At 38.3% G+C, this 20853-nt stretch overlaps 2 protein-coding genes across 4 annotated transcripts in view; both read right to left on the reverse strand.

The window, feature by feature from the left end:
* Positions 1–840: 840 nt before the first annotated feature.
* Positions 841–13616, reverse strand: pgrmc2 (progesterone receptor membrane component 2). The gene is made up of 3 exons (XM_022672733.2): positions 13227–13616; positions 6301–6456; positions 841–3509 (listed from the first exon to the last, which is right to left on the reverse strand). The coding sequence occupies exons 1-3, from the start codon at positions 13582–13584 to the stop codon at positions 3412–3414; spliced, it is 612 nt and encodes a 203-aa protein (XP_022528454.1). The 5' UTR covers positions 13585–13616; the 3' UTR covers positions 841–3411.
* A 1867-nt stretch (positions 13617–15483) lies between these two features.
* Positions 15484–20853, reverse strand: part of larp1b (La ribonucleoprotein 1B) — a 67487-nt gene continuing 62117 nt past the window's right edge. For all 3 annotated transcript variants that reach the window (XM_022672716.2, XM_022672717.2, XM_022672718.2), the window contains 4 exons: positions 20644–20788; positions 17660–17769; positions 16615–16742; positions 15484–16444 (listed from right to left, as the gene is read on the reverse strand). In XM_022672716.2, coding sequence (XP_022528437.2) covers positions 15956–16444; positions 16615–16742; positions 17660–17769; positions 20644–20788 — 872 coding nt within the window. In that variant the 3' untranslated portion in view covers positions 15484–15955. The remainder of the gene's footprint in view (positions 16445–16614; positions 16743–17659; positions 17770–20643; positions 20789–20853) is intronic.

A 20853-nucleotide genomic window follows, 5' to 3' on the forward strand; every position in this document is an offset into this window, starting at 1 on the left:
TTAAGTAAAGAAATGTTTTGTTTCTGCCAATAGTTAGTTATTTGTTTGAAGTCAATTTTTAGTATAGTCTGCAATATTTTGAACTACCAATAAAATAGTAAAGTTCTATTCTACTGGGCAGTCACATTTTCAAATAATTTTTTAATATCTATTTAGCACATTTTGCTTTTTATACTTTGTTTTTTCTTTATTTTTAAGTTTTAAATATTACCTGTAATGCAAATAATACTTGACCAGAGCAAAACCTAATTTACCTAGCAACAATACTTATTTTTGTACGGATCTATTCTACTCTATTAACCACATGAACAGATGTCCATGTACATGTTATTTGGTCCAATCAGTTTAGCCAGTGACATCCCCTCACCTTACCTGTTCAGTGGCTGGAACAGTAGATCATGTTTAGCATAAGAAGCAGTTTAACATTTGCATGTGACCATAAACATACCTGATCAGCTGAGACCTGTTTGTTAGCTGAAGTTTCCCACATTACTTCAGCTACAAGGTTAACAAAGATACACAAGCTTATACACACCAAACAGCAGAACACAGTCTGCACATCTAATTACCATACTGTCTACAAACTGTGGAGGAGTTCATAAATCCGTTATGATCCAGAGTTCCTTACATCTGAATAATGAGTCAAGGCAATGGTGTTATCCACTATGCTACACACTAATGTGGTTGGTGATGTGTTTTTTTAACACTGTATAACTCCAGTATATACAAAAATGAGTTCCAGAAGTGCTGCTGTTTAGCAATACGAGCTTTGTTGTGGTTAACATTACAATTTACAGTGGACTATTACACTGCAAAGATCACAAGACAGAGGCACCAAAATGTTTTATTATCCAAATCTGTTTATTTGCTTTATGCATCAGCATGTCTCTTCATCCTCCTCCCCACACGCAGGCGCTCACACAGACAGTCCTGACAATTAAATACATGAAGTGGGGAAAAAGACAGCATTAGCTCATGGTTATGCTGCACATGCTTCAATAAAATGAAACACATATTTACAGAATCCACCTTTTTTTTAACTTATTCTACTCTTACACCTCCCCCCCTCCCTCCCTCCCCATCTAAGAAAGCTCCAAAAAAATAAAAATAACAAAAAGTGTTTTCAATCCTCCGCACCCCATGGCCTGCTCCAAGAACACATCGCACAATTTCTTCCACACTTAAAAAGAACGTCAGCAGAGAAAACCAAAGATGGGAGCGCCAAATAAAGAGAGAGAGAATGATGAAATAGACTTATGGCCAATACAGCACAGTAGTAGTACATAGAGTCCATTAACTACATAAACATGGCAGTAACACTGAATACTTTAAGTCTATGTACAAAGGTTGCACAGAAGTAGTTTTGGGGTGGGAGGGTGGGTGGGAAGAGGGGAGGGGGGGGGGGTGTCGTGGACTCTCTCAGGTCTCAGGTTTGAAACATGCCTTTTGGTCATCTGAACGTTTCATTTGAAAAGGGAGGGCATTATGGTGTGGTTGAACACCAACAACAGCAGAGCGAGAGAATGGGACGAGTTTTCAAATCGGTTTTACTCTATGCTTGTGGTTTTATTTGTTTAATCTCCCTGCCCAAAACCCTCCCTTCAATTCTTCATCCTGTTTCTTGCTTTTCACCGTACAGGATTTTTTTTTTGGACATATAAAAGAACACAAATAAGGCACAATTTCTACTCAGACTGTTTTATCATGGGGTATATGCATCAAAAGGGGGCAGAAGGGGGAGGAATTGGGACAAATAAAACAGTCGACTTATTTTAAATTGAAAAGAAAAAAAAAAAAAAAAAAAAAAAAAGATTTCCCTTTGTGTTCCAAACAGCCATTCTGATTAACATGTTTTTCTGATAACCTGCATCCTCCTCCTCCATTGCCACAGAAACCCTGTTTCCCCTTTACCCAAATGTGTACCATCACACTGTGACAACGAAAACTGTGCCACTAAAAGAGCACACTGTATAGTAAATAACCTAATACTTAAACTAAACTAATGCTTAAGAACCTTCCTCCCTCCCCCTAAACCATTCACAGATCAGCCAACATTGTCAACAACTAGCCTCAAGAATCACTTTTCAAATTTAGAGGGAAAAGTTACCCCAGCTAAAATACAGCCCACCACAAAGCGAGCCTCAAAATGCTGATTAATGGTAGTAGATTAATGGTAGCTGTTAAAATTAACAAAACAAGCAAAAAAAACAAAAATGTGAGTGAACCCAGCTGTGTTTCCTGACCCAGTCTTTTAAATCTTTTCAAAAACTGAACCACTGAACCATTTCTCTCTCTCTCTCTCTCTCTCTCTCCATCCCATTAGCACAAGGTTCCCTCTCTTTAACAGTGATGTCCCGACAGAAACAAGTGAACAGAAATCAGGTTGTTTGTGTGTATGTTTGGGGGGGTGTGTATGAGAAACATCAGTGTGTTTCATTCAACATTTTAAAAATCATTTCACATTTTCGGCCCGTGACCCAAGCGTGCAGATGTGCAGGATTTAGTGAAAGTCCCAGGACTTGCTTCACTGTGCAGAGGTAAAATGGGATATAAGAAAGGCGGCTGTGGATTGGGGGGGTTTCAGCTAAGAGGAAAAAGATACTCAACCTTTTTTATTGTTTCAGTAGTGGGTTTGATTTGATGGGAAAAGAACTTTGTGAACATTGTGAGCAACAGGCAAATAAACCCCTCCAAAAAAGCAAAAAGCTAAGCAAACAGGGTTCTCTCAAGCACAGTCTATGAGAGTGGCTTGTCCAATAAGACCATTCTGCTACCTGACAGGCTTGACTAAATTTGGCTAATTTGACATGCTTCTCCACTGTCAAAAAAGCACTGACTTTTAAAACGCCCTCTATTAGGAATAGTCTGTGGGAGCTTCTGCTGTTCAGCTTCTATCAATCAATCAATCAATCACAGGGAACCCATTGCACCCATGGTGATGAACTACAGACACAAACATTGAGTTCTTTCTGTGCTAAAACACACTCACAAACTCAACAACAATCAATCATCACTGGCTTGGTAACGATCAGGCAGGCTCATAAGAACTGGGGTTGAGAACCATTTGGGCAAAGAGGGAAAAAAGAAAGTAAAGATAATGGCAGGAGTTTAAAACAAGGTGTGAACGGATATCTTGAAGTGAGTACAGATTTAATACTCCCATATTAAATGGTGAAACCGCACCACAGCCAGCCCAGCCAGGAGCACGTGGGTGTAGCTCTGTTGCTGCTGAAGGCCTTCTGCTGCAGTGGTACCAAAACACCTGTCTGGAGCGTTTAGTTAAGGTGCAGGGTGGGGGAAACCTGGTGTGGGTAATGGGGGTAAATGGGGTAGTCTGGGCAATAAGTGGCAGGTTGGTTGGATGGTAGCGGTCTGAGTCTCAGGCTTTGGTCGCTGTATGGATGGAGCACATCAGTCGTGTTTCAGATGGTCCTTAATGTCCTCCTCGTCTGTGTACTCCGACGGCTCGTCACCGGGCTTCAGCAGACGACCTACATAGTCATATTTTTCTGCATTTGTGGAGGTCAGAGATAGGAAAAAAGGAGGAAAAAAATATATACATTGTTAAACAATATTAATACATTTGATCAGGTCATAAATTGAAAGTGTATTTAAGTAACAGTCCACAGGATTTTGCTGAAAAAGTTGCTAAAATATCAGAACAAATGTTCTGATATCTGACATGTTCGCAGTAGTTCTTATAGCAGCACCATTAGCAGCACAGTGGTTGCTCAGGTAACATGCAAAAGCTGTTAAAGCCAGAAAAGTTTCCGGGACCCATCAGACACACTTTTTTTTTTAAATGAATATATTTGGCTTTGCAGGAATTGTAACAGAAGCACACAGACACCATTTATTATAAAATTTTGCCCTGTATTCAATATTCAAAAGAAAAAATCTGAAGGTCAAAAATAACTGAAAGGCCACTGTAAAACCCTAAACTTCCATGAACATGATAAATCAGGTCAGAAGGTTTTATACACCTAAATATCTGGGGTTTTTTTCTCACTCTTGCTTTACAGTCAGAATTCTTAAATTGCTTGTCAGTTTCTAAAGATCTGATGTCATTTCGGGTTTGATTTTTCATGTAACTCATTAGACATTAGAAGGTGTGAAATGTTAACTACACAACCTATGCATTAGATTTGATTTAAACCTAAACAATACTAAATGGATAATATGCCATGGAAGAACAAGAACATAAGCCCTTAAGTGAATCCTGTTGAAAAGGAGAAGAGCCCTGGAAAATTCCTATTGAGCAATCTTTATTGGCATGCCAGAATAATGAAAACTACTGCTTTGTGAAACACCCTCCTGGAATTGATGTGGATAAAAAAAAAACATGAATAATAAAAGGCACATGCATCGAAAATATTTAGGGTATGTCATTCTGTCAGCAAGATTGAGTTATTCTAAGATAAAGTATTAAGAATAACAGCTTGTGCTTGCTGCAGGGGGAGGAGGAGGAAAGAAGCTCAGGTATAGCAGAAGGTCAACAGCCTTTAAACTAATGGCAGATTGTTCTAGACAAATGACAACTTCATAAAACAAGAACCATCTGGATAAATCTGCAACCCTTTTTAGTTTTCATCTATCTACTCAAAACCTAAATGGCATCTCATTACAATTTTTTTTTATTTTAAGTATGTACCTGAAGCAAAATTACTGGGGGGAAAGGCCAATTGTAGTTCTTTTATATCTACATTGTTTTATAGTGGTATGAAAAAGTTTAGGCACCCCTGATAATTTTTATGATTTTCCTTGTTTGTTGGGATCAGCAATTTAGGTTAAATATATTATGTAGCAGATGAACACAGTGATATTTTAGAAGTGAATACAAGTTTATAGGATTTACAGAAAGTGTGATATAACTCTTTAAACTAAGTTAGGCAGGTGCATAAATTTGGGCACTCCAACAGAAAAATTACATCAATATATTGATTTTGAGAAGTTTAGGGTCGTTTTCTTGTTAAAGTATTCAGCCCCGGCGCAACTGCAACTTTCTCACTGATTCCTGAACATTGTTTACAAGAATCTGCTGATATTGACTGGAATCCATGTGACCCTCAACTAATAAGATTTCCAGTACCTGCACTGATCACACAGCCCCACAGCATGATGGACCCACCACTAAATTTTACTGTGGGGAGCAAGTGTTGTCTTGGAATGCTGTGTTCTTTTTCCTTTATGCATACCGCCTCCAAATAACAAAATTTTAGTTTCATCAGTCCACAGCACCTTATTCCAAAATGAAACTGGTTTGTCTAAATGTGTTTTAGCTAGAGCTGGGCGATTAATCGCTTCTCCCAGCAGAATGAATGCAGCAGCAGCACCAGCACACCATCCAAAGCAAAACAAGCATTTATAGAACATTTAATAGAACACTGGCACTTATTTAAGACATTTGTTTTGCAATTCAAGCCCAATGGGGAAAAGTCTTTGCTTTATAGCATATTAAATTGTACTTGTTTTCTATTTTGTAAGTTTGATCAAAAAGGGCACTATTTTATTTCTTTCTATTTGTTTTTTGAGGGTGGGTTTATTATTGATTTAATTGATTTTATTGATTTAAGTTTGAGGGTGCATTGTGTTAGTACCTAAACTATGTTGGAGAAAGCTTTCTAAAAGTTACTAGATGATCTCACTGTTTACAATTGTTTTTTTTTTGCTTGCTTCTGGTTGCACTTTAACCACAAAGTGGGACATTTAAGTGACAACTAAATAAATAAAAACTGTTTTTTAACCATTTTTTATCATCTTTTTAGTAGGGGGAAAAATCGATTTAAATCTTTATTTTTTTTTTAAACAGATTTTTTTTATGGGCCATATCGCCCAGCTCTAGTTTTAGCATTCCTCAAGCGACTTTGTTTGTGGTGCAGAAAAGGCTTCTTCTGCAGTAATCTCCCATACAGCCTCTCCTTGTGTAAAGTGTGCTGTGGGTTGACTATAACTGTTCTCACCATCCTTCTCCTCTGATTATCTGATATTTTTCTTGACCTGACACTTCAGACCTTAACTAGAACTGTCTGTGGTTTTCCATTTCCTCACTATGTTCCTCACAGTGGAAACTGACAGCTGAAATCTTTGAGAGAGCTTTTTGTATTCTTCCCCTAAACATCGACGTTGAATAATCTTTGTTTTCAGGTAATCTGAGGGTGTTTTGTGGCTCCCCTGTCAATTCTCAGATATTACTATGTCCATCTACAATATATGTTAAACTGATTTGAACAATCAATGATGAAAATCATAAAAATTAACAGGGGTACCCAAACTTTTTAATACCACTGTACACACACTCACCCATAAACTGCATCTCCCATTCCCTGACACTTTCCATCTGAACCGCATTAAGATCTGACAGGTCATCATACTCGTCCCGCAGTGCATCCTTCTCTAGACAGAATGTAGCCAAACCACGAGAGGCATCCCGGCCCGCAAAGATTCCATACGGACCCTCTGAGGGACAAAAACATAAGACATTTATTATTATAGATATGTCACACTGTTTATATTAAAAAGCAAATTTATTTATTCTAACAGGGGATTGAACGGTACATTTTAAAACATGTTTATATACAGTACTAATCAAGGGTATTCAATATTTTACATTTTTGCATTGTAGATTAATAAAAGTCATCTAAATACATTGTATGATGGAAGAAAAAAAACTAGAAAATGTTTTAGATTTCATATTCATTTAGATAGCTTTGCACATCTTAGCATTTTCCAAGTCAGCTTTATGAGGTAGAGTTACTTGGAATGGGGCGGTTAACAGCTCTGCTGAACTCATACATAAATTTCTTCCTCTTAATGTGTTTGAGAGCATCAGTTGTAAAGTTGTGAAGAGGTATGGAATATAGTGAATAACCCTATTTCAGTAATGTTCTAACCCATATTATGGCAACAAGTTTGAAAGTATCCTCAAGTACTTTCATTACTTACAAACTGACCACACAAGCATCAGACATTTCTAGAAGAAACACAACCATTATGCTACTAATGAAAATGACCAATCTAAGAGCACTTCTTCAAGCTAGACATGAATTTGAATTCAATATGAATGTATTATGCATGGGAAAGTGCCTCTACAGTAGCTGGCCCTGACACAAATGCAGAAACCTGGCAATACAAAACAAAGAACATACATCTAATTATTCTGACAACTAAAAAGGCCACATAAAACAACAACACAAAACAGAAAAAAATAAAAAGGCTACGTTATTTCTGCTTCAGGGCTCCCCATACATATATAGTATAAGTCACATTTATGCCACTGCAGTAAATACAACAAATGCTTTGAGTAACCCCTCAAGGACAGCTGTGTGTGTGCTCAAGAGCTAAAAGATACAGAAGCAGCATGTGAGGTATATAAAAAAAAATAAGTGGACTGAGGTTGTAGGGCAATAGTAAAGGTAAATAGAAGATTTTATACTAATATATAACTCAGGAAAGTCTCATGCAGATCCATCTTGCCAGTTCCACAGAGCGGTAGAGGTGTTCTGGGCTGTGTCAGTGGAACATCAAGATAATGCAATCAGCTGCTGTTTGGTACAACTAATACAGAATTTTGTTTTTAAGGGAAAAGGAGGAGCACTGTCATCCTTCAAACTTTTACTAGTAATTTCAGGCCTATAAAAAAAAAAGTAACTTTCCTTTTTTTATATTGGACTTCAATTTGAATAACCATGGAAGCCCTAACCTTCACCATTTCAGCAAATTCAAAGAGCATTTTAGATAACAGTGACAAAAACACTGCAGATATTTCAGTTTTACAGTCTTTACTTATGACATGTAATAGAAGTCATACATGCATTTCGCGCACTTTCAAAAATGAAGAAGCAGAATGCAGACAAGTTCAGACAGGTCTGGCACTGTTCTTAAAATGCAACAACAGAAGAAGCCAGAAATGCCTGAAATATAGGTGCGCACACACACCTCAAAACAGCTGTTAGACAGGAACCAAACCCTCACCACATCCAACATGCTTCAGCTGACCTCAGAAACATTCCTTTAATAAACTCTGGAATGAAGCTCTGAGATGGCACAGAGCCCTCAATACAAACAGAGAGAGAGAGACCAATTCTACACACTGAATCAAATTACCTACTCATGCTGTTCTTTGTTGTGAGGATGGACCAGCTTTACAGAACACAAAATCCAAGACTAATATGTAATAAAAATGAGTAAGAGTATTCTACATAAGTAAAAAGTGTGTCCATACATATATACAAAAAAAACTAAAAAGTCACAGACGATCAGGCATAATCGCAGAGTAGGCACAGCATTAAAATTACTGACAGGTAAAGTGAAAAGGTAGACACATTAAGCAACAGTCAGTTTTTGAAATTGATGTGTTAAATTGAGCTGTTTTGAAAAGACTCAAACTGTTTAAGATCATGGAGAGAAAAAAAAACTGGGTCAGAATATACCCAAAACATGAGGCAGGTCTTGTGGGTGACCCGGTGTTCAGTGGTCAGTACATCAATTAAGAGTGCTGCAAGGAAAAATAAAAACTGGGACTCACTGAGGACTCATCTCACAAAACTTTTCTGACGCTAATACGGATGTGATTTTTGCAAAAGTCACTTAACACAATTAAAATTCCTTCTCAGTCCTGCTCCAGACCACTCAGTCCTGCAGGCACAGCTAGCCTGCCAGCTAGCTAACCAACACCACAAAGCACTAGAGATGGGACCGATCCGATACAGTATCAGTATCGGGCCGATACTGACGTAATTTAATGTATCGGCTAACAGGTAACCGCTTACTGATCCATATTCCATAAACTTTCTTTTAATATATTTTATAAAATATTTATGCAAACAATAGGATGGCACAGCCATAATACATACACTTACACACTGAATGTGCCACTAAAAACAGCTATTATCAACTATATAAAGCATGCTCTCCGACACTAAGCTGACTGCTAGACTAAACTGCACTGTCAACTGCTGATTGTCCACTGAAATTTCCCCTTAAAAGCATGACTCGGCTTATAATAACAGCCTCTACGTATGTTCTAAAGTCTTATGACTGGGATGCAGCCAGAGTTGCATATTCAGGTTTCTAAGCATGAACAAAAGTTAGCAAACGAATGCATAAAGAAGCTCCATCACTGTGATTTATAGATAACTGAAAATAGGGACAAAACAGATGTTGTGCTTGGCATCATCTGAGCGCCATGTGAGAAACTCCCCACCGTGCCCAGCTTTTTGATCATCTGATTCTCCCACAAGACTACTACTGATTTCATAGCGACATAACAGACATTAATAGTAAATGAAATGCAAAAGACAACAGGTTTAAAGCAAGCAGGCCTTTCTTGGTCAAAACAGGACAAAGTGCACCAGACGTACTGTTATTATTACACAAGACAAAATAAAGAAGAAAAACTGCACTGGAATGTGTGTCAAAATGAGGGCAGTGGTCAGAGGTCAGGCCAATGATGCCACTTTTATAGCTCTGGGCCTGCTTGGCTATTTAAGCCACGTATGATTCAGAATCTGATGTGTATCTCAAACTGAAATATAGCCTAAGGAGAGTTGGGGCCTCAAAAAACACACCCACTTCAGAATATAAATTAGAACTAGGCCTAATCTTCTATAGTGAGATACTTTCATACTGCCAAATTTTTGATAGATGACAGGCATTATATCTATTATACTCTAAAATAGTAAGCCTTGCTTGCCAAGAGGTTTGCTTTTTTTTTGAGTGTTTAGTGCAAAATAATTACTAATGTGGAACCAAATTTCACTGTAAGCTTTAAGGCAACGGTTCCCACCATTTTGCAACTTGTTGCCCACTTAACCAAAAACATTCCACAGCCCTCATAAACAGTTAAGTGACTATTTAAAATAAGTAAAATTCAACCCAACAATCATTGCTGATAATCAAACAGAATCATTGCCTCTGGTTCCTTTGTTTTTGAAAGACCCTGTTTTTAGCTATTTATCAATGATGGACAAATCTCTGATAAGATAAATAATGATGGTTCCAGCTTGCCAATTGACCATATAGCTTTTGTACTACACCAGACTAACTAGCTTGATCTAAACATAACATTTTATAACAAGCTTGCATCTTAATTAGCAAAACAGAAAATAAGAACGTAATTCCCCCCTTGTGGAGACACTGTTGCAGACATTCAATAATGCAGACTCTAGATTACTTTTTTTGGATGACTGCGCTTTAGGGCTGCAACTAAAGATTATTTTGGTAGTCGACTAATCTGATGATTATTTTTCGATTACTCAATTTGTCAACGATTATTTCTGCCATGTCCTTCATCTCTAAAATTGATAGAAACAGCTAAACATGAGATTTAAAAAGATTTTAAAGAATTTAAATATTTGGATGTTCTTTAGAAATTAGAAAGTATGGATCTTTAGTGAGTAAATATGTAATCTGTTGTGTCTGGTCACATTTGGAGACGCACACTAAGTTCAACTCATCAATTAGTCATTAGTCATCAATTAAATTTGTAGTCAATAAATTTAAATTATCAACATTATCGATTATATTGACTAATCATTGCAGCACTACTGGGCTTTACTGGTCAAATGTTTAAAGAGTAGATCCACCCTTAATATAGGCAAACCATCTTACTTTTTTTATATCCATGGGAATCAGTATAAGCATGCAAAGACGGGGCTTAGTGGGAAGCGAAAAGAGAACAGCCAATCAGAGGTTTTCACCACAGTGACCCCTGATGCATTAACATACAGAAAAGATGCCACCCACACTAAATTATAAAGTGCATTTTTGTCTAGTTTGTAAACTCCACTGAGGTGTGGAAACAGTAAAAGTGTAGTTAATCCCCATTAAATGATGATTTGTAAATATTGGCACTATTCCCATTACTTTCATCACATTTCTGGGTATCTCCTGCCCAACATTACAGTGTGCTTCTTATACAGACAAAATACATTCATCACCACACACAGGCCGTAGAAGGCTTCAGCTTCACTTCCAATGCCATGACCAAATCAAAACTAAATTAAGCAGCCGTGTGAGAGTTTTAAGCATGAATGCATCCCACATTTAACAGCTGTGGCATATGAGCAGATGAGCCAAAAAAACAGCATCTGACATTCTTAACCATCTGAGGGAGATCATGAATAAGAAATGCACAAAGCAGAAGAAGACAGGAGCCCAGTCATTGTTACAAGAATCAAGCCATCAAGGCAAATTTCACAGTTAATGCAAAGCGTTACAGCTAAATAACAGTAGATCAACCTAACACTATTCAGTGTGTTAGACTTAACTTTAAGTATTATGCAGTGTGTGTTCATGTACAGGGAAGTTGGCTTACATCTGGAACACAGCACATTTATTTCTCACACATTCGTAAAACTAATAAAAGCCAACTCCAGCACATACAGCTGATGCAGCAAACTCTGGTTTAAATACAAACACATACAGGCTTGGACACACTTAAGCACACCCCCCACATGTACACACAGTTAGCTACCTCTGGCAAGGTCTTGTAATGTCCACGTCAGTCATGGCTTTAGTTCAACACAACTTTACACACACACTCCCTCTCTCTCAATCTCTTTTCTCTGAATTGATAAACGTTTTAAAGAAATAAAAAAGAAGCAGGAGTCAATACTGCAGCTGACCATCCTTCATTCTGAACAACCAAAAAAATATTAACCAAACAAAAACTTAACGATACTAACACAACACTTATCCAACACGTATCCAACTCATTTACTGATTACTCCACAAGTGAAACAGATTATGTATCTGGTTCTTGTAACTTGTGTGGATATGAAACTAGCTCATTCTCCGAAAGAACAGCATTTCAGACAACAGTTTAGTTAGTCTAAACTATCAGCAATCAGACCAAAAGTCTAAAACTTCAGGTGGTTATTAATAGCCAAACAGATAACCTGCTTCATTTGTTAATATGGTGTCTAATATATGGTGGTTTGGAGGGGTAGCTATATCCTCCCTTAAATTATAGTTGCGGCATGCAAATGTAATAACTCTTACATTAGAAACATAGCTATTACTCTTAAAGTTTAGTAATACCTGCTTCAATTCTGTTTGGAGAATTGCCGACCTTATATATTCCATTACACACATTAAATATATTAAGATGTGACCAGATTTAAAAATATCTGGACAAATATTACTTTGTTCCAAGGTCAAAAAAGTACACCTAAAATGTTGTTTTGTGTTTTATTACTATATAACTACTACTACTACAACTATCTTTCTATTTGGTGGAGCAAGAGTATTTGGAACATTGGAACAAGTTACTTTGACAGCTATTTTATATTCAGCTAATAATTATTGCATGGATTTTCTTTAAGTTATATTAGAATACAATTTCTACACAATGGGATAACGCTAGCTTTACAACTACTAACCCCATATTACAGATATGTAACCTAGCTGAACGAAATTAAACAAAAATGTAACTTTTTTAATATTAAAACAGTTTTATTTTAGCATTACCACTACATAGAAATGTGTGTGGAACTCTTTAAAAAACTGACCTGAGAGCAGAAAAACACAAGTCAAAGCGACCAATAGTTATGGGGAAGAGTTAGCAAGCAGAGAGTTCATTAGTTAACTAGCTAATGAACTAATGAACTCTCTAGAGTTAGAGAGTTCATTAGTTAACTAGCTAAGTGTGGCAGCTACCCATTATTTAGTAATAAAAAGGCGCCGTTACGCTACACTGCGCTAACGTTAGCTAACTAGCTGAACTGCTAAGCTAAGAGCAACTTAAGCTAAAATGGCCACAGGTTATTTATTTTACCTAAGCTACTAATACAAGCTTCAGTCAAACTAACTACTAGCTACTTAATTTCAAACTAGATACTTAATTTAAAATTCTAAAATGCAGGCGCTGTTTATTAGTTATCAAAAAATATGGATACAGATAAGCTTGTATTTAGCTAGCTAGCTTGTTTAGTGTGTTATGGTGAGCTAAGCTAAGCTAAACACAGTTAACGGGTGTCTGAGCTCCCCTGTTGCCACTAGCAACTCTACAGTTAGTTAACCTATATTCTTCAAATTTCCTATCTGTTTATTACAGCGTGTCTTTAACGGTTTTGTGCAGCAGAGCTATAGCCAGACTGGAGAGCTGAATCTGGGGTCTGGGTGCTTGTTTTTGGGGGGCTGAAGAAGTTAACGTTAGAGCTCCACACACAACTACAGTCCTTATTCTGCAGTTCTCTCCTCCTCCTTCTTCTTCTTCTTCTTCTTACCACGTCCGTAAAACTTCTTCCCGCTGGTCACGTCAAACACCTTCATGTTGACGGCGATGAGGATGCGCGGGTTCTGCGCCCCGTCGTACTCCCGCAGCTGCTCCAGGGTGAAGTCGCGCCTGCCCATCTTGGGCAACGGCGAGGCCTCGCTGGCCGCGGCCGCGTCCGCGCCCGACCGCCTCAGCCACCGTCTGTACACGACATAGCAGGTGGCCAACACGAGGATTAAAATGCTGAGGTTGAGCAGCATGGCGCCGACGCCGGGCCCCGGATCCAGCTCCTCTGTGCTCGTCGCGCCCTGCCCGCCACTTGTGTCGCCTGCTGCTGCTCCGCTCCTACCATCCCCATCGTCCGCCATACTGTCTGCGCGTTAGCGCCGACCCACAGCACACACCACGCCCACTCAGCGCGGGGGGCGGAAATGATTGGGCGTTTATATTGCAGACCCGCCTACTTTGAGCTCAGGCTTAAACGCGATTGGTCGTTGCCGATCGAAGCTGCCTATTTTGGACTGGATTTGCCAAGTGATTGGGCCTTTGTTGTTCGAACCTTGTCTATTTTGGACCCTAGCTCGTATATGATTGGTCCACCATCGTTTGAACCCGCCCGTTTAGGTCTATAAGCCGCGTACGATTGGCCTCCTGTGTTTGAGGCCGCCCACTTTAGTATCAGGAATAAACGCAACTGATAGTCAGCGATTCAGAACCGCCCAGTTTGGACTGTATTCGAGGTATTATTGAGTTCGTCCTTGTCAAATCGGGCTGTTTTTTATTTTAAAAAGCATATGATCAGTTCATCTAAATTCTAATCGATTATCTGGGTTCTGAAAGAGTATTGTTATTGTATCTGACTGTTTGTTTGGCCCACCTCCTGCTGGGCCATGTTATAACCACACCACGGGAATTGAAGTTTTTCCCCTCTTTTTTCCCTACTAAGCTACAACAAAGACAAAAGCTCGTTATAAAAGAGGAGGTTACGGTTATTACCCAGTGTCTAGTCCAAACAGAGGCATAATCAGATGTAATGCACACTGACATATTTATCGTTTTAATAATAATAATAATAATAATAATAAATATATATTAATGTTAGAGTTGTCCCATTTTAACATCCCCAAGACAAACATAAATATTAAATATAAATGACAAGACAACACAATGTTTGGGTTTTTATAAACAGATTTTTAATAAAATTTTAATATATATGCATTTTTTTTTACAAGTTACAATTTATAGGCAGAAAAAAGGAAAAGAAATTAACCTGACATGCATATGAACACACCAGCGCACACAAACAATACTACAATACAGATTATTCAAAATTAAAATTAAAATCAAATCGAATCAGCATACTTTAATATTTTTATGTACAGTTTTAATTTGTATTTTATAGCTACATTATCCAAATAAGCAGTATAAGCAATAAAATATATGATTATCATCAATTGCATCATTCAAAATAGAGAGAAAAAAACTATCCCATCTCCAAAAGATTTTAAAACTTTTTTTTTTAGGAAATATAACTCCTTTTTGTTTAAAAAGATATAATTATATAAATTCTTAGAAAATCAAACTTCAAGTAGAGAGAAATGTTTCCATTTTGAGTCAAAATCCCCCAATAAGTGGATAACCCCTCTTGAGGACTTTTTAACTTCTGAGGGTGTCTTTTTACACTATACAACCAGCAAATGGGGAAATGTTAAAAGCATCTTAAGATGTGTCAAGATCATCTTGACTGGTAGAAAGAATGTTCAGTGTAATGCTCAGTCTACCATTTAGGAACACTCTTTTGAAAAGATGCTGTTGGAAAATACACCCCTGTTAAAAAGCAGATTAAAATCTTGTCTCCTTACATCCCACCCCTTTGCTTTGCAATCTTGCAATTTTTTTGGCTTTCAACTTTATTGTCTATTCATCAAACACTCGCAACATAAATGCATAGATGCGGTTAAGTCTTATGCAAATGCAAGCTATTCACCAAGAAACTGTGTATAGTGTCACTTTGTCAATGTGGCATTCCTTCCACAAGCTTAAAACGGCAAAAATGTAGTTCACAATGTGTTTTCATCAGACATCACAATCTGACATATGTCCAAGATGGGTTTTCTTTCCTAAAAATGATTACAGCTGGCCTTGTTCCGTTCTCCATCAGTGATGGTGCTATATGTTGTTCAGGCACACAAACAGCAAAAGTTATGACACCTAAAAAAATAAAATCAAGTGTGATGCATCGTCCTAACCTGTTTTAGGTAATAACGTTTTTGTTTTTTTTTTTCTTTTGAAATGTAAGGCACCCCTAGAAATACAACCAAACAGAGAGAAAGAAAGAGAGAGAAAGAAAGAAATAAAGAAATGTACATTCAATATTTGAACACTTTGTAAGCTGCATCCGATGCAGCGTTCGTAAACTTGACAGCAAAACATTTTGACCCCAATGATTCTTCGCAGTCAACTGATTAAAACAGTGTCTAATTAAAAACGGCAAACAAGAAAAACCTTCCCATGAGTCAAAATCAGTCTGCTGGGACAATTAATACACAACATTTAGGTTGACACAGTGACGTAGTGAAATCAATGCAGCTTTGAAGGTTTTAACACTTGAGGTTCATGTTAACGGTTTGACTGATTCACTCATGGGACAGATTTACGGTGTAAACAGTAAACCTGAAAAGACCGCTCTCATCCAAGATCAGAAGTAGTGGTCACTGGAAGCAGAACACAGTCCAGGATTTATTTATTTGGCTGACTGTCATCTTTGGTTTTGCTGGTCGCTGGTTCTCCCTTGTGTGCATCAGGCTGCAGACTTTTCTTCATGTTCTCTTTGGGATTGGCCTTTACGGCTGCAGTCAGATCGCTGGCCCCAGTGGAGCTCTTGGCAGATGTTTTCTGACTGGCTGAGGCCACTTTGGAGGGCCCTATAGCAGCTGGGTTATTGGTTGAGATGGTTTTGGTATTGGCTGTGGATGTTGGCTGATTGGCTGGGGCTGCCTTTGCTGGCCCTTGATTGGCCAAATCATTTTTAGTGTTGCCTGGAGAAGCTGACCGGCTGTTATTATCCATCTTGGCTGCTAAAGTAGCAACAGCAGGCCGATTAGAAGGCTTTGTGGGTGGGGCCAGTTTTGAAGATGATGACGAAGAGTTGTGACGTTTTCGTCTCCCCTCGTCACCTCCAGAGGACGAGTGTCTCCGTCTTCTGCCTCCCTCCTCCCCTATTGGCGGCTGAAAGAGAAGGAATCAGGTGAGATTTTGACTGGAATTACTTACTTGTGTGCGTTCTGACACTTAACATTTGGACTCCATAGGACCCAAAATTTAGGATCGGAATTCATTATATGTTGAACGGGTCTGGATTAGATCTGAAAGTTTGGTGTTCGTGCTTCTACACTCACCTCCACTCTGAAGTCGTCTATGCTCTTGAACTTGCTGAGGCACTCCTGAAGCTTGGGGTCAATGACCTGGTTCTTAACATGGGAGTATTTCAGGAAAGCCCAAAACTTCTCTAGACCGTACAGTTGACCTGCAGACAATGTTAGCATACACCTCAATGTTAACACATATGCCCTTTTAAACAAACATTATGTGTAAAAATATTGGAAACATGAAGTAATTATCACAACTCTCTGTCTGCATTCTTTTCATCTTCTCGCATGCAAGCTTACTCCTCATCAGACTTCTGCTTTAACAATCTAAACATTACTATTTTATATTTTGCATTGATATTGATTTTGACTGATTTTTTTTATCTACCTGGTACTTCAACAAATAACTGAATCTAAAAGAATTATATTAGAATAATAAAAAAAACAATGTAGATTTTCCATTGAATGTTTTATTTTACATTTCTTAAAGTATCCAATATTAAAAGTTCAGTGTTAAGAAGGAAAAAATGTGAATAATCGTGATTAATCACTGCAATCTGTATATTTACTTACTTAATACTTATAGAGTTTGACAGGTAGACACATTCACTGACCCCTATCTTTATGTTTATTTTATGTTGTATAATGGCAAAATTTTTAATATTGTATACACGGTGATCTATGTACACAATCAACAACATATTGTCGGTCACTGCATCAACAAAAACTTACTGCACTCTACATTACGATTCACTGTATTTAATCAATCATAATAATCCAACATTTGACCCATATGAGTCACTGGACACAGTAATGACTCTGAACTGATGAATGTGTTGTGGCCTTTAAACCAACAGTTATTATGTTAGACTGCAGGGCTAGAGCAGATAAATTGATAAGGCTTTCTTTCACAAGTTCACAATGTACTACAACATATGTACTACAACATAGGAGCATGCTCAGTACTAGGAGGTAGATGGGGCATGTTTTAGTGCAGCAGTTTAGTGCCAGATCTATTTGTTTATCAACACTGATTTCTGGTGCAAAAGCTAAGACATCTCTTAATGCTGTGTACCTTTCTCATAGTCGTTTAAAGTTTCTTCCTGAAACTCCTTAAAGATCTCAGGTCTGAACCTCTTCTCCAAACCGTAACTGTAGAAGCGGAACAGACATTCCAATCCGTACCTGCAGGAAGACAAGTGTATTGTTAGAGAACACTAATGTGAATGCCAACGTAACACATATCACACATTATAGGGACAATTGGGGCACACCTCTTAATAATTGAATTCAGGTGTTTTATTCAGTCCCATTGGCACAGAAGATTTATTAAGAGCAAAAATCATTGCTTGTGCTTAAACTACAAAGATTTTTTCAACACATATTGCTTTATGCATTTCAGTTTTATGAGTTCTTTTAAAAAAAAATATCAGCATTACATTGACTAAATTAAAATACATTTAAACTATGTCATTAAATTTAAATGGTCATTCTCGTCTGAAGAACATTCAATCTCTGCATGGATATCACAGTGTCTCTCAAACATATCCTCATGGATGAAGGAGCATCACCTTCAACTAAATCTCTCAAAGACTGAACTTCTGGTTATACCAGAAAAACCATCTTTTCAACTTCACTATAACCATCGACTCCCTCTCTCTCTCTCTCTCTCTCTCTCTCTCTCTCTCTCTCTCTCTCGAGAGAGAGAGAGAGAGAGAGAGAGAGAGAGAGAGAGTTAACAAGAGACAGAGAGTCAGAGAAAGAGCGAGAGTTAACAAGAGAAAGAGCGCGAGTTAACAAGAGACAGAGAGAGTGAGAGAAAGAGCATGAGTTAACAAGAGAGAGAGAGTGATAGAAAGAGCACGAGTTAACAAGAGACAGAGAATGAGAGAAAGAGCGCGAGTTAACAAGAGACAGAGAATGAGAGAAAGAGGGCGAGTTAACAAGAGACATAGAATGAGAGAAAGAGCGCAAATTAACAAGAGACAGAGAATGAGAGAAAGAGCGCGAGTTAGCAAGAGACAGAGAGAGAGAGAGAAAGAGCGCGAGTTAACAAGAGACAGAGAGAGTGAAAGAAAAAGCGAGAGTTTGCAAGAGACAGAGTGAGAGAAAGAGCGAGAGTTAACAAGAGACAGAGAGTGAGAGAAAGAGCGAGAGTTAACAAGAGACAGAGTGAGAGAAAGAGCACAAGTTAACCAGAGACAGAATGAGAGAAAGAGCGCGAGTTAACAAGAGACAGAGAGTGAGAGAAAGAGTGCGAGTTAACAAGAGACAGAGAGAGAGAGAAAGAGCGAGAGTTAACAAGAGAGAAAGAGAGAGAGAGAGAGAGAAAGAGCGCGAGTTAAGAGACAGAATGAGAGAAAGAGCGCGAGTTAACAAGAGACAGAGAATGAGAGAAAGAGAGCGAGTTAACAAGAGACAGAGAATGAGAGAAAGAGCACGAGGTAACAAGAGACAGAGTGAGAAAGAGCGAGAGTTAACGAGAGAGTGAGAGAAAGAGCGCAAGTTAGTAAGAGAGAGAGAGAAAGAGCGCGAGTTAACAAGAGACAGAGAGAGAGAAAGAGCGAGAGTTAACAAGAGAGAGAGAGTGAGAGAAAGAGCGCGAGTTAACTAGAGACAGAGAGTGAGAAAGAGCGCGAGTTAACAAGAGACAGAGTGAGAAAGAGCGCGAGTTAACAAGAGAGAGAGAGAAAGAGCGAGAGTTAACAAGAGAGAGTGAGAGAAAGAGCGCGAGTTAACTAGAGACAGAGAGTGAGAAAGAGCGCGAGTTAACAAGAGAGAGAGAAAGAGCGAGAGTTAACAAGAGAGAGTGAGAGAGAGAGTTAGAGAAAGAGCGCGAGTTAACAAAAGACAGAGAGAGAGAAAGAGCGAGAGTTAACAAGAGAGAGTGAGAGAAAGAGCCCGAGTTAACAGGAGAGAGAGAATGAGAGAAAGAGCGCGAGTTAACAAGAGACAGAGAATGAGAGAAAGAGTGAGAGTTAACAAGAGAGAGTGAGAGAGAGAGAGTTAGAGAAAGAGCGCGAGTTAACAAAAGACAGAGAGAGAGAAAGAGCGAGAGTTAACAAGAGAGAGTGAGAGAAAGAGCGCGAGTTAACAGGAGAGAGAGAATGAGAGAAAGAGCGCGAGTTAACAAGAGAGAGAGAGAGAGAGAAAGAGCGAGAGTTAACAAGAGAGAGTGAGAGAGAGAGTTAGAGAAAGAGCGCGAGTTAACAAAAGACAGAGAGAGAGAAAGAGCGAGAGTTAACAAAAGAGAGAGAGAGAGAGAAACAGGGCACAGTTGGTGCTGTTTTTACCTCGCTGCGCGTGTTCTTCACGTTTGGCACATTTCATGTAATGTACTGAATGTTTTTTTAACTTTTGATACGCTGTAATACAGAGACATTTTGGTTAAATGGTTAAATTTGGAGTTGCCCCACTACTCTTTCCATTAAGTATCTCCCAAAAATAATTTTAAGGAGAAAGAAAAAACAAATTAGTAATTTAAAACTTTTTTCATCAAGAATTTAAACAGAAAAACAATGTGAAAAAGAAGTTTGTGAACAGTGAGAGCCATAATGTATTTGCTATTAGGAGGTACTAAACTCAAATTAAAAGGTGTTACTTAAATAAAAATCTGTAATTTTTTTTAACTACTGAAGTAAAGAAAAAGATATATATAGAGTATATATTAGTGTATGTAAGTGTATGTAAAGCTTCTAGACTGAGCTTGAGTTCAGTATTTGCTATTCCCACAGACACACAGAAGTGAAACATCCTGTTTGTCTGTACCCAGTGTCTCACCAGCTCATAATAACCATCACAATTTATAACCGACTTCTCCAGCTCTCATGTTTTCACCCTGTTCTCATACAATCTCCCTGTGTGTTCATTAAACATATACAGGGGTTGGACGATGAAACTGAAACACCTGGTTTTAGAGCACAATAAGAGTTCTAGTGGAAACAGGAGAGTTAAGGTGTACATTGAATTCTGCCGTGATTTAATCAGCCGTGGTTTTAGGTTTTTTGGATACAATCCGGGTTAGCACCTGAACATCAGTAATCAACATCTGGTTCTCACCTGTAGTTCTCTTTGGCATCCTCCACAGCATACTGTTTAAACTCCTCATACATTCTCCTGTTAAAGTTGTCCCTGAGGAAGAAGGACCAGAACCTGAAGAGTGTGTTCATCTCCTGAGACTGACCCACACCCAACCGTTTTCTCTCTATAAACAAAACATAGAATATTACAAACCAACATTTTACATATTAGGCAGACTCTGTTATTGTT

Source organism: Astyanax mexicanus, chromosome 14, assembly GCF_023375975.1.
Source record: "Astyanax mexicanus isolate ESR-SI-001 chromosome 14, AstMex3_surface, whole genome shotgun sequence".
NCBI classification, from domain to species: Eukaryota; Metazoa; Chordata; class Actinopteri; order Characiformes; family Acestrorhamphidae; genus Astyanax; species Astyanax mexicanus.